Source organism: Mizuhopecten yessoensis, unplaced genomic scaffold (genome assembly GCF_002113885.1).
Source record: "Mizuhopecten yessoensis strain PY_sf001 unplaced genomic scaffold, ASM211388v2 scaffold8195, whole genome shotgun sequence".
Taxonomy (NCBI): Eukaryota; Metazoa; Mollusca; class Bivalvia; order Pectinida; family Pectinidae; genus Mizuhopecten; species Mizuhopecten yessoensis.
This window is the reverse complement of record NW_018407426.1, coordinates 137,535-151,058: the sequence shown is the minus strand read 5'-3', so window position 1 is coordinate 151,058 and position 13,524 is coordinate 137,535. Positions and strand designations below refer to the sequence as shown.

The 13,524-nt window shown below is 34.7% G+C and overlaps 2 protein-coding genes across 2 annotated transcripts; both read left to right on the top strand.

Annotated features, from left to right (window-relative positions):
* Positions 1-2,335: 2,335 nt before the first annotated feature.
* On the top strand, positions 2,336-5,129 carry LOC110455309. Its single transcript, XM_021505373.1, has 3 exons — positions 2,336-2,827; positions 3,367-3,954; positions 4,160-5,129. The coding sequence occupies exons 1-3, from the start codon at positions 2,575-2,577 to the stop codon at positions 4,255-4,257; spliced, it is 939 nt and encodes a 312-aa protein (XP_021361048.1). The 5' UTR covers positions 2,336-2,574; the 3' UTR covers positions 4,258-5,129.
* A 5,786-nt stretch (positions 5,130-10,915) lies between these two features.
* On the top strand, positions 10,916-12,617 carry LOC110455334. Its single transcript, XM_021505415.1, has 3 exons — positions 10,916-11,168; positions 11,736-12,203; positions 12,421-12,617. Exons 1-3 carry the CDS (start codon positions 10,916-10,918, stop codon positions 12,516-12,518), a joined length of 819 nt encoding a protein of 272 aa, XP_021361090.1. The 3' UTR covers positions 12,519-12,617.
* The last annotated feature ends 907 nt before the right edge of the window (positions 12,618-13,524 follow it).

Genomic DNA, 13,524 nt, shown 5'->3' with positions numbered 1-13,524 from the left:
ATTATAGTAACACCGGGTAAACAAAAGTACACGTGCGTGACGATGATATGTCAACACCCGATATCGAGACTTACTAATAACTTGGAAATCATGTGCAATTACACGTACTTCAGAAATAAAGCTTATGATACAAAGATATTAATTAACTCACAGGAAAACACTGACATACGATCAGAAGGTCGTATATATATGAGGCGCATGGAAAGCAGACTGATGTGTTTTGTTTACCGACCTCACCTGTACGTATCACGTGCTAACAGTAGTTCACAAGCTCTTGGCCGCTACGACTTTTGTTGTCGAGCAGCGAGTTATGCTCTGTCAGATAAATCGGTTCACAAATGCAATTACAATACTCTGTGAAAATAGTGGTTTGTAAAATATCAGGATCCCTATAAAATGCAAGTGCATGGGCGTGCACGTAATAACGGCATACCATGCGATAGTCTATAGTTACATATGTACCTGTGTAAATGGAATTCCTTAGTATATCTTATTAAAGCAATCGGTCATGTCAGATAACCTTAGTATAGGGCAAATAGGGTCATTTTGGACCAGTCATTCTACGATTAAACATCGAAACGAATTACAACAGAAATTGTTTTTCTTTCTTCACAATAATGCATATCTACATTTTAATGACAAACATATCACATAACTGATCAACTTTTGAGTCGTGGTATTTACTTTCTAAGTAACACTGAGTTTGTGAAATAGCAAAAAGCTAGGACAGCCAACTAAAGTACATAACATATTAGCTACTGTATAATGTATGCCATCACTTCCTGTAATAAAAAGCTAAAAACCAGCCAACACTTTTCTATAGATATAAGTTGTAAAAAGGACAAGGATTGAAATGTTTTCTCCATCATGCTTTTACACAATGTTATAATGACACATCAAAGGATTTCCAAACAGGAACCCATGAAAATTTAAGTGGAAAAATATATGCATCCGTAACCCTAATGGTTTCTCATTAAAGTGTTGTTCTCTTCCATTTCCTTCTCGTGGCGCATGCCTTCTGTAATAGGTATTGAAAAGTAAGAGCCAATAACACGACAGATTATCCCATTTGTATTCCATAACAAAAAGGACCGTAAAAACTTTCATTCACGTTTTTTCACTCAAATGAATTTTGCATGAACTTTATCGAAAACTAGTAATTACTTATACTCTTTTCTCTAATTGTTCATGGTCGTAAAACTTGTTTCACATAACTCAAGATTATACAAGAGGTTAACCTAATTGGGTAATACTTAGGGCTATTTTAAGACCATAATCTCGGTATATAATACTACTTAAACATTTGTTCTATGTAGAACGTTTTAATTCCCACTGATACCTCATTCAGTATATAATAGTTAATACATTTGCACAATTCTTTTCTAAAAGAATGTAAGAATCAGAAAGATGTACACTGATTTCTAGTCAAATTTTAATTAAATTTTAATCTTTTAATTAAAAGTGTTAAGCAGTTTAAAGTCATCACAACCGTATAAAGTTTGAGCGTAAAATTATCCAAGGTAGATATACCTTACACTCATGAAAAATATTTATTCATTATAACATTTCATCACAATAAAGCTGGAAAACAGTTGCTCAAGATCCGATCAATTTGGGTTCTATGGTCCTATACTGTAAAATGGCATAATATGATATCTAGAATATTAAAATTTTCAAAATCAAAAAGCTTAAATTTCCAAATCAAATCAAATCGATGTATTGATGCATTGGAAGCTATATTTTAATAATGATGACGATGATGATGATGAGGAGGAGGATGCAGATTGTTTGTGGGTGAGGAGTATTGTAGCAATGATGATGATGATGCATGTACACATCCATATACAGTATTTTTTGTGTGTGAAAGAGAATGAGTGTGAGGATCTTAATGTAATAAAAACTTTGAAAAAAAAATATAATACAAAATAATACAAAAAAAAAAACATCAAATCGATCGAATCTTGAGCTGAAGTTACCGCTTCTATATAGACAAACATTATAAGAATGTTATCACTTTAATGTATGTTTGTTCCATCAATATATAAAACACATCACAGCATCAGTGTGGAGGTTCATAGTTGACCACAAGGCTTGGTTATTTCTCAAATCTTGCCCAATAAACGTGCACTGATGTATCGTAAGACTTAATAATTAGCAGAGGATGGCATTTCGTGTCGTTGTCTGTACTATAAGAAGGGGGTTAGAATATGCGATATTTTAATATTCCGATTAATGTTGTCAGGACTTTGGCGCAGTTGTTTGTTCACATTACTTTGACAGGTAGTGGCACATTCTGTGTGTGTCTGCACATTAATTAGTCTCCTCAACCTTACACCCATGAGTGATATTTTACACAATTACAGCCTATCTGTGACGGAATGCACAACTCATTTCTCATTTCAAATTGCATCTAGTCCGATTATGTTATTCGGCCTTGAAGATGACATAACTTTTTTAATGTTTTCACTATTCATGTAACATTGGAAAGTTACAAAGGAAAACCCATCATATGTTATATGCTGCAGGCTCAGAACTTATACATGCTGACTTCAAGTCGGGACATTAGCTAGAGAAATGGTGACTATGTGTAACGCTGCGGGTTTTGTTATTTATCTAGTATTATCATTAGTCACTGGTCGACGGATTGATAGAGTGCAAAGTCACGTACAAACTGTCTTGATATCGGATATTTCTCCTGGTGATGGAAATGACCAACAATACCGGACGGAGGGACAAAAGGAAGCGATGTTATTATCATTGCATAACTTGGTGAAAAATTCTTTCGATGGAGTTGACGATGACGACCTTCTTCAACTTTATGTGATGTGTAAGTACATTGTAAACTCATTCCATCCCTGTTTTCCTTGGTAACAAGGTCTTTGTACATTGTTAACGTAAAACATTAGCAACACTTTCTTTCACTTATATAGGCATGGTCTCTTTAACCATGGTGTACCAACACTATAATACGCTACCAAATGATCCAATTTTTCACGGGTGTAGCATTAAGAGTAATTCGATATGAGTGATATAAATATGTCCACGTGTCAGCTCAAGCATCAGTTGTTTATATCTGTTCAAGCACTGTTGCATTTTTAACTATGATATGACTGTATCTAGTTATTCAGCATTTGCTTTATATTTGATGCTAAACATTAATATTTTTTTCTGTAAAACTCATTTTCTCTACAAACCTTATGCTTCATTATCACTTAAGCATGCAACATTCTAAACGTTGATAAAATGAATAAACTGTTAGCCAAGATACAATTTATGGAACGTAGGAATTACAAAAGAATGCAAAGAAACATAATAATGTCCTCCCCATACAAAGTTGTTTGACATGTCTCGTTTATCATCCGATAGGTCAATTTGACTTTATTCTTTGGAAGTGCGGAAGATTGTCTTCACGTACGTCAAATCAACAGATAACAGACCATAATGTTCCATCAGTAACGTATCAATATGTACAAACAACAACAGACCAGAGTAAACAACTGGGGATAGACTATAATGTTCAACCGGAAACGGATCAAAATGTACAAACAACAACAGACCAGAGTAAACAACTGGGGACAGACTATAATGTACAACTGGAAATGGATCAAAATGTACAAACAACAACAGATCAGATTAAATACCTGGAAACAGACCATAATGTACAACCGGAAACGGATCAAAATATACAAAGAACAACAGATCAGAGTAAAAAACTGAAGATATACCATAATGTACAACTGGAAACGGATCAAAATGTACAAACAACAACAGATCAGATTAAACAACTGAAGATAGACCATAATAAACGTCTGAAAAGTAACAAAGATATACAACCGACAACAGAGAAACCTGTGCAGCATGAAGCATTCAACAAGAAGGACTCTGAACTAGACTGGAACCTGTCTGTTCCTGTTGAAGACTACGAAACGAAAGAAGATGACCCTGACGCTGATGGTAAATGCACTTCAAAATATAACATAAAACTTTAATGACTTGTAATGTGAATACTTCTTTTGAATTGTATAACAAAGTGTGTTCAGTTTAAGATGGCATTTTAAAGTGTGTGAATTACTTGATTGTCAATGGGCTATAGGCAATATCTATTTCTTTGCAGTGATACTGTGACTAAATGTATTTATTGTTTCATTTCTCTATTTAGATATGGGGCTTGCAGGCAGCCTACTATGCCAGATGTGTTCATCGGTTAAGATTACAGCAGAAAGAGAGAAATGCGAGACTCGATTATGTGATTATTAGACTGTAACTTATATAAGACAGTACGAAATGATGGGTATATAATGGCAGTACAAGTATTTGGTTCTTGTATATCTGAGTATGTTCGATTGTAGGATATAAAGCCAGATAATGTGAATGTTGATTTATTGTAAGATATTTTTTTCGCGTTTGAACGTTTCATATTAAAAATGTATTGCAGCATGGATGCATTATGCGCAAATGGTAAAATAATACCTGGTACGTAGTAAGTAATTTATTGTTCAATTACGATTCGTATGTCCGTGATTTAAACTCGTTCTTGAATAGTGAGTAAGTTTTTTTAGATTTCTGTACAGCTTTTTTTCCATATCTAGGCGGTCATGCTTGAAAGCAATATCCAGTTATGATGACGTTAATAATCCATTAAACCTAGTATGTGACCATAAGGCTTGTTTATTTCAATCTCTACCCAGAGTTGTCGTTCCTTACACACACTCGCACAGTACATGAGTGTAAAGAACGAAATTTCTGAATAGAAAGGTTTGCTTATCTCCCCTATCATTTGTGAACATCATTCGCAACAGCCTTTAACAATAGGCGAAAAAAGGACTCAAATTTCTCATAGTGTGACTGATTCGTTTACGTTTAATAATCATATGGCCAGGAGACAAAACATCATATTTTCCTGTAGCTGATGTCTCTGTTCGAACTTTCACATTGTGTTTGTGAAGAAATGTTACTTCTTCAACATATACAAACTTATTGTTTTACCCAGGTATTATGATAACCCTATGCCTTGGTGGGAGGGAGACGTTAATTTTTTCTCCTGAAGTGCATTATATTTGCAACGGGAAATATTTATAGGAAGGCTAGTGAAGGCGGGGCGGGTCCAGGTGAGTGCGTAATGGGCGTACGCCCCCCCCCCCACCCTTTTCAAAAAAAACCAAAAAAACACCTATCGTAATCTGCCTATATTGTATTGAATATGGCAATTTATCATATTCATTAATTAAACACATACTCTTATTTCTTTTTATACTGATTCCCCCATCCGATGGGTGATCCGTAAAATTTTGAATTTTGAATCCCGTTATTGGTCTACTGCTGTTAACATCCATCCAATCATATTGATATACCATAGACAATTAATGGAGAGAATTCGGCATAAAAAAATGTCAAACCCTGACACTTTAACTATAAAATATACATGGTCCAAGTCAGGAACCGTTACATTAGTGCATTTTACAATTATCTTATGTTTTTTAGCACAAAAAAGGTCCATTTTTTTTTAGCCTCGCTTCGCTCGGCGAAAGATTTGATTTTACGCCCCCTCTTTCAAATATCCTAGAAACGCCCCTGGAAGGTAACCCCTTTGGAAATATGATTCAATTCAGAAGACAAACTTTCATATCTACCTACTTTTTCATGTAACAGACTTTAACATATCCCACCTACCAGGGCAATAAATGAATAATGTGATGTAATAAGTCACTCCAATGTTGAGAGACGTCTATTCAGAAACGTGTTTCCAGTTTGGAAAATATATAATTTGTGTGTGTGTGTGAAAAAAATGATGTATGTAACTTAAGTATCCTAGGCACTGTTATATGATAAAGCAGAATGGATTTTTACTGGATGAAAAGCGAACGTAAATGTAGACAATTAGTGTGAAAAGATATGTGACTTGAATAAAACATCGATAATAACACCTGTGTTGTGTACGTGTGATGACTTTAGGTTACGACATATATTATTTATGAATATTCAAAACTCAGTTTTATTTAGATCAGTAATAATGACTAAGGAACGATGACAATGTCTTGTAGATCCCAGATTAAAAAATATATACATATAGCAGGAAGTAGCATTGCTCGTTACGCTGTCTACAGAAGTGTAATATGAATAAAAGTATTATGCAAACTTATAAACTATAGTAAATGTGGTTCTGAAAAAGAAGAAAAAATGCAACTAGCAATAATACCTTCATTTGGAGCAAAACAGTAATTTGGTGTTTCATTACAGGCTATGAGGTCTAGATAGTGTTTGAACATCGATGTGCTTACTATGTCAGACCTCAAAGCTATGTTATACAGTGATACAATATAATAAACTAGAGAAAAGCTCTAGATTTTATTCATCTCGGGAATCCTAGAGTAAACATTAAGAAAAATATTCGGTGAGTCACCTATTTAATTGATGAATATTTCCTATGGGTGACACAGTTTCTGGTTTTCCCCATACAAACCTTATTCATAACACCATATGGTTAGTACTCTTAATAAGCATTTCATAGGAAGAGAAAATGTACTCACGAAAATAATTACTTATCAGTACAACAACATCTTTGGGTTTCGTGACGACCAACCAGTACGAATTGAAAGAATGGGAAATAAAATATAACATCGCTATTCTAGTTCTGTTGTCTCCGTCACATATGTGACGGAGACAACAGAACTATATATATATATATATATATCATCACTATTCTAGTTCTGTTGTCTCCGTCACGTATATCATCGCTATTCTAGTTCTGTTGTCTCCGTCACATATATCATCGCTATTCTAGTTCGGTTGTCTCCGTCACATATATCATCGTTATTCTAGTTCTGTTGTCTCCGTCACATATATCATCGCTATTATAGTTCTGTTGTCTCCGTCACATATGTGACGGAGACAACAGAACTATATATATATATATATATCATCACTATTCTATTTCTGTTGTCTCCGTCACATATATCATCGCTATTCTAGTTCTGTTGTTTCCGTCACATATATCATCGCTATTCTAGTTCGTTGTCTCCGTCACATATATCATCGCTATTCTAGTTCTGTTGTCTCCGTCACGTATATCATCGCTATTCTAGTTCTGTTGTCCCTGTTAATGTCGACGAAACGGTCGTACAGTTATGGCATCCATTCAGTAGAATACTGTGAACAACTGATATCCTGTCCTTTCTGTGTTCCTGAAGAGAGGTTACATCTGCACAGTGTATGGCATATCTATCTGTCTTCTTAAGTTGTTTTATTTGCCCTTTTTACTAGTTTTGTTGAATTTCTCTATAGTATTACTCTCTACTCTTAATGAAATCCTATTACAGGTTTCAATAGTTATTTCTTAACATTTTTCTCAGGTTGGGTAGTATGGATTATAAAAAAAAAAAATCGTTTCACAGTCAATTAGTGTTTCATTGTGACGTTTCGATGATTGTTATCTATTTACTGAGCAGGATTACCAAAATGTTTATACCATGCCAACAACTGCCTCTGGTGTGACACTTTGTCGATTCTTCTTGTGTTTGTATATACATGTATACAATATCCACAAACCATGATTTTGCGTGTGTGTAAGTCCGTGTGAAAATTTAGTCCATGCCTTCTGATAATTGAAGTGTTCCCCCTTTCTTCCATTTCCATATCATGTTCGTCGAGCTTGGTCAGTTAAGTTAAATATGAAAACAATCTCTAGCTCGGTATTATTATAAAAATAACAGTGGTAAACGTTAACATGGAGGCACTGAAGTCTAGTGGTAGGACGCCGGGCTCGAGACTGAAGTGTTGCGGGTTCGAGTCACGTCACGGCACTTATTTTATCCTTGAGCAAGATACTTTACACCGCTTGTTCCAGTCTACTCAGTTGTAAATGAGTACGTGGTTGGGCATTGCTAGAATTGTTGAATGCTAGATTCGAGCGCCGAAATGGCAGCACCGGCTTTATGCTCCCAATGGAGTTGAGAATGACATTGGCTGGTTGCAAAGGCCCTATAACCACGGATAATAATTTGTGAATCGCTTTGAGACGACCTTAGAACTAGGCTGTGATAAAGCGGTATATAAGAACATCGAATCATTATTAGTATTATTAATAATAGGAGTTGGCAACATGAAGAAAGGTGGGCAAAAACCCCGTTAAAATTACATCATAAACCACCACAGCCTGGTGTTTTAGAAGGGTAAGTTTACTATGCACATGTGATACCGGGCGTGTTGTCTCCCGTTAATTCAGTTAACTATGTCGTTCAATTTAGATATCAGGCTTGATCATTAAGTCTAATTGTGGACATAAAACTCCTGTAGTTGAAAATCGGGCCCCAGGATCATGAAACAATCTTAAGTTTTGACTTAACCAATCACAAATAACTTAATGGAAAGTTGCGTCATACGTAATGGCAAAGTACAAATTATGTGTAATATTATTTAATGATCCCTGGGCCATGGTCAATGACGAAGGTATCTTTTCATATAGACTGACCTCTCAAAAGGAAAGCACTAGCCAATTTATGGCAGCATACTTGAATATTTTTCTTTGAATTATTTTGATATAATCATTAGAAATACGAAAATGAAGCACGCATATTTTTGAATTTCTTGTTTGTACATTGTATATACAAATAGTCTAACGAATTCAACATCCTACTGCACTATCCGTTAGTGGTTGTCAGTGGTACTGAAAAGGTAAAAGAGTTCTAAATCTATGTCTAACGTGTTCCGAACCGTATGTAATTCAGTATAAATAAATAAAACCCTTTAAAACGCTACATTAACATCTTTTGGCTACCACTGAAAATTACAAAAAAAAATATAACATGCAGTTCATGCATTTCTTGTTAAATTCTTTCAATTTTTCTATTTGCTTTATGGGTTTTTTTAAAGGAATTGTAAGGTCTTGAATAATATCCGTTGCCTAACTGAAACCTGTATTGACCAGAAAAGTTGATTCGTGTTTGTAATAGAAGAAATGTCGAATAAGACTATTGTGTCGCTGACCTTTTTCAACGTCTCGTTAGTAGATACAATTGCAATAAACCGTTTCTTTCTGTCTACCCGTTTCTTTAAAAAAAAGTGCGGTTCTCGTAGTGCACTAGCTGTCACCTCATGTCTTGATATATGCCTAGTCGTTTAGGCTTAGCCAAATTTATTGTGATATTTACTTTTTTTAATTAAAATGATTTGACGAAAAAGAATTAAAAGGTAACACTACCAACTATAGTGTATAACAGATTAGCTGCTGCACATGTATGCCATCATTTCATGTAATTAGAAGCCTTAAAACAGAAAACACTTTCCACTAGATATAAATTATAGGGAGGACAAGGATGTTAATCTGTTTTACATAGCCCACTAGATATAAAGTATAGGGAGGACAAGGATGTTATTCTGTTTAACATAACAATACACATAATGACACGCAAATGGATTTTAAAAAAGGAATTCAGTAAAATTTAAGTGCAAATTATATGCGTACTTTATTAATAATTTCTCACGAACGTGTTGTTCTCTTCAATTTCCGCCTTGTGAAACAGCCTTCTGTAACATCCGTGTTGAAAAGTGAGAGCCAATAACACGACAGATTCTCACATTTGTATTCCATAATGCTGAAAATGCATTTTAACAATAAGACGTTAATTACATTAATTAACGTATTGTCATTCAAATAGTTTTTGCATGTGCTTAATAAAAAACTTGTTATTACTCTTTTTTCTAATAGTTGGTAAAACCTATTTCATAATTCAAGATCTAACAAGAAGTTAAGCTCAAATTTATAAAGGATTATTCTATGGTCATAAGCTCGGTATATACTACCAACTAGACTTTTGATGTTATGTGTAGAGAGTATGTAACTGCCATCAATACCCCCATTAAGTATATAATTGCTATAATCGTTTTTTAAGTTTTATTTATAAGAATAAACGACTCAGTAGAGAATTAAACTGATTTCTAACCTCTGTTAAAAAAGTCCACACATTTTAAACAGTTTAAAATCATAACAACCGTATAAAGTTGGAGTGTAAAGTTATCAAAAATATGTAAACCTTACACTTTTGAAATGTATAAACGCATCTTTACCAAAAATATCAACACGGAAACCGTAGCTCAAGAAACTGATTGATAGCGTTTTTGGTCAAATACTGTAAAATTTCTAAATAAAATATCTAACATTTCAAGATACAAAAATCGAACATTTCAAAATAAAATGAAAACGATCGGATCTTCTAAGTATTTAGGTTAAGCGATCAGAATTCTAATGATTATGTAATTTACCAATTATAAACACATGAACTTATTATAGATTTAAATCTGTGGAGAGGTGCATAGATGATAACAACACTATTGTTTATTTCTCAAAGCTTGCTCACTACACGTGAGTGAACTGATGTACCCAAAGACTTACTAGTTAGCAGAGGAAGGTAGTTTGTGTCGTTATATGCTGGTGTTGAAGCATTACTTATCTGCACAAGAAGAAGTGGGTTAGAATATACAACACGGAATTTAAAACAAAATATGCGACATTTTGATATTGTGAGGAATGTTGTCAGGGCTTTGGTGCAGCTGTTTGTTCACACGACTCTGACAGGTAGTGGCACATTCTATGTCTATTTACAATAACAGGGCAAATCGCACGTGTATGCACCTAGAACCCTAGTTTCCTTAACCTTACAGACCTGTTTCATGTTTTACACAAATGAATCTGTGACGGAACGCAGTAATCATATCTCATTCTAAATTACATTTAGTCCGGTTATGTAGTTCAACTATGAAGAGAATATTACTTTTTAAATGTTTTCACTATTCATGTGTTGGAAATTTACAAAGAAAAACCCATCACATGTTATATGCTGCAGGCTCAGTTGTACTTATAAATACTTCCATCGCTAAGTTAAAGACATACTGACTTGAAGGCGAGACATTGGCTAGAGGAATGGGGACTATGTTTAAAGCTATGGGTTTTGTTATTTATCTAGTATTATCATTAGTCACATGTCGACGTATTGATGGAGTGCAAAGTCGCATTCAAACTGTTTTGATATCGGATATTTCTCCTGGTGATGATGATGACCAACAACACCGGACGGAGAGACAAAAGGAATCTTTATTTTCACCATTGCATAACTTGGTGAGAAATTCTTTCGATGGAGTTGACGATGACGACCTTCCCCAACTTTATGTGATGTGTAAGTACATTGTAAACTGATTCTATCCCTGTCTTCTTTTGTAACCAGGTCTTTGTATATGCTTTAATTTGACAATGTTAACATTGTTAACGTAAAAAATGAGCTACACTGTCTTTCATTAGCATAAGCATGACATCTTTAACGTTGGTTTACCGACACCATCATACACTACTTAATCCTCCCTTTTTCACAGGTGTAGCATTAAAGGTGATTCAATTTGAGGGATTTATACGTGTCCACGTGTCAGCTTAAGCATCAGTTGTTAATATCGGTTCAAGCACTATTGCATATTTGTCTAGATACAGTCATATTATAGTCATTCAGCATTTGCTTTATATTTGATGCTAAACATTAATATTTTTTCCGTAAAACTAATTTTCACTACAAACCTTACGCTTCATTATCAGTTAAGCATGCAACATTGTAAACCTTGATAAAACGAATAATTAACTGTCAGCCAAGATACAATTTATGGAAACGTAGGATTTGGAAAAGAATGCAAAAAAAACCATTATAATGTCCTCCCCATACAAAGTTGTTTGACATGTTTCGTTTATCATCCGATAGGTCAATTTGACTTCATTCTTTGGAAGTGCGAAAGATTGTCTTCACGTAGGGGATATCAACAGATAACAGACCAGAATCAACAACCGGAAACTGACCATGATACACAACCGGAAAAGAACCAAAATATACAACCGATAACAGACGAGAGTAAACAACTGAAGATAGACCATAATGTACAACCGGAAACGGATCAAAATGTACAAACAACAACAGATCAGAGTAAACAACTGGAGACAGACCATAGTGTACAACCGGAAACGGATCAAAATGTACAAACAACAACAGATCAGATTAAACAACTGGAGACATACCATAATTTACGTCTGAAAAGTGACAAAGATATACAACCGACAACAGAGAAACCTATGCAACATGAATCATTTAACAAGAAGGACTCTGAAATAGACTGGAACCTGTCTCTTTCTGTTGAAGAGTACGAAATGAAGGAAGAAGGCGCTGACCCTGTTGGTAATTGCACTTCAAAATATAACATACAACTTTAATGAAATTTTAATGTGAATACTTCTTTTGAATCGTATAACAAATTGTGTTCAGTTTAAGATGGAATTTTAAAGTGTGTGAATTGCTTGATTATAAATGGCCTAAAGGCAAATATTTATTTTCTTTGCGGTGATTGTGTGACTAAATGTATGTATTCTTATTTTTATTTCATTTCTCTATTTAGATATGGGGCTTGCAGGCAGCCTTCTATGCCAGATATGTTCATCGGTAAAAAGTACAGCAGAAAGAGAGAAATGCGAGATTCGATTCTGTGATTATTAGACTGTAACTTATAAAAGACACTACGAAATGATGGGTATATAATGGCAGTACACGTATATGGTTCTTGTATATCTGAGTCTGTTCGATTGTAGGATATAATGCGAGACAATGTGAATGTTGATTTATTGAAAGATACATATTTTTGGCGTTTGAACGTTTTAAATTAAAATATATCGCAGCATGGATGCATTATGCGCAAATGGTAAAATAATGGCTACGTAGAAAGTAAATTATTGTTCAAATACGATTCGTATGTCCATGATTAAAACTCGTTTGTGAATAGTGAGTAAGTGTTTTAGATTTCTGCACAGCTTTTTTTCCATATCTAGGCGGTCATGCTTGAAAGCATTATCCAGTTATGATGACGATAATTTTCCATTAAACGTAGTATGTTTATTTCAATATCTACCCAGACCCTTACACACGCTCACAGTTAATGAGGGTTAGGAACGATAATTCTGGATAGAAAATTTTGCTTATCTCTCATATCATTTGCCACAGACTTTAACAATAGGTGAAATGATGGTACAAAAATGGCTCATATTTCTCATAGTGTGACTGATTAGTTTAATACTCATATGGCCAGAAGACAAAACATCACATATCTCCCTGTGTCTCTAGTGTCTCTCTTCGGACTTTCACATTGTGTTATGCAGAAATGTCCCTTCTTCAACATATACAAACTTATGATGTTACCTAGGTATAATGATAACCCTATGCCTTGCTGGGAGGGAGACGTTATTTTGTTTTCCTGAGGTGAATTATTTTCCCTACGGGAAATATATATATGAAGGCTAGTGAATCTAACCCCATGGGCGGATTGGTCGAGTGGTTAACACTCTTGCCTTCCAAGCAGGTGGCCGGGGTTCGATCCCCGAAGTCACCGTACACATGGAATATTCAGACAAAGTGGGGTGGGTGTTGCGGTATCTGTGCTGTTGCATCCAGGTGAGGTGACACTATAAATGATTCCGTTGGAAGCACGGTCCCTCTACAAACAGAACAC

Excerpts from the sequence above, each read along its gene's own strand:
- LOC110455309 (XM_021505373.1), top strand. The coding sequence starts at position 2,575 with ATGGTGACTATGTGTAACGCTGCGGGTTTTGTTATTTATCTAGTATTA. Across the intron at positions 2,828-3,366 it reads TCTTCAACTTTATGTGATGT|GTCAATTTGACTTTATTCTT; the intron begins GTAAGTACATTG and ends ATCATCCGATAG. Across the intron at positions 3,955-4,159 it reads AGATGACCCTGACGCTGATG|ATATGGGGCTTGCAGGCAGC; the intron begins GTAAATGCACTT and ends TTCTCTATTTAG.
- LOC110455334 (XM_021505415.1), top strand. The coding sequence starts at position 10,916 with ATGGGGACTATGTTTAAAGCTATGGGTTTTGTTATTTATCTAGTATTA. Across the intron at positions 11,169-11,735 it reads TCCCCAACTTTATGTGATGT|GTCAATTTGACTTCATTCTT; the intron begins GTAAGTACATTG and ends ATCATCCGATAG. Across the intron at positions 12,204-12,420 it reads AGAAGGCGCTGACCCTGTTG|ATATGGGGCTTGCAGGCAGC; the intron begins GTAATTGCACTT and ends TTCTCTATTTAG.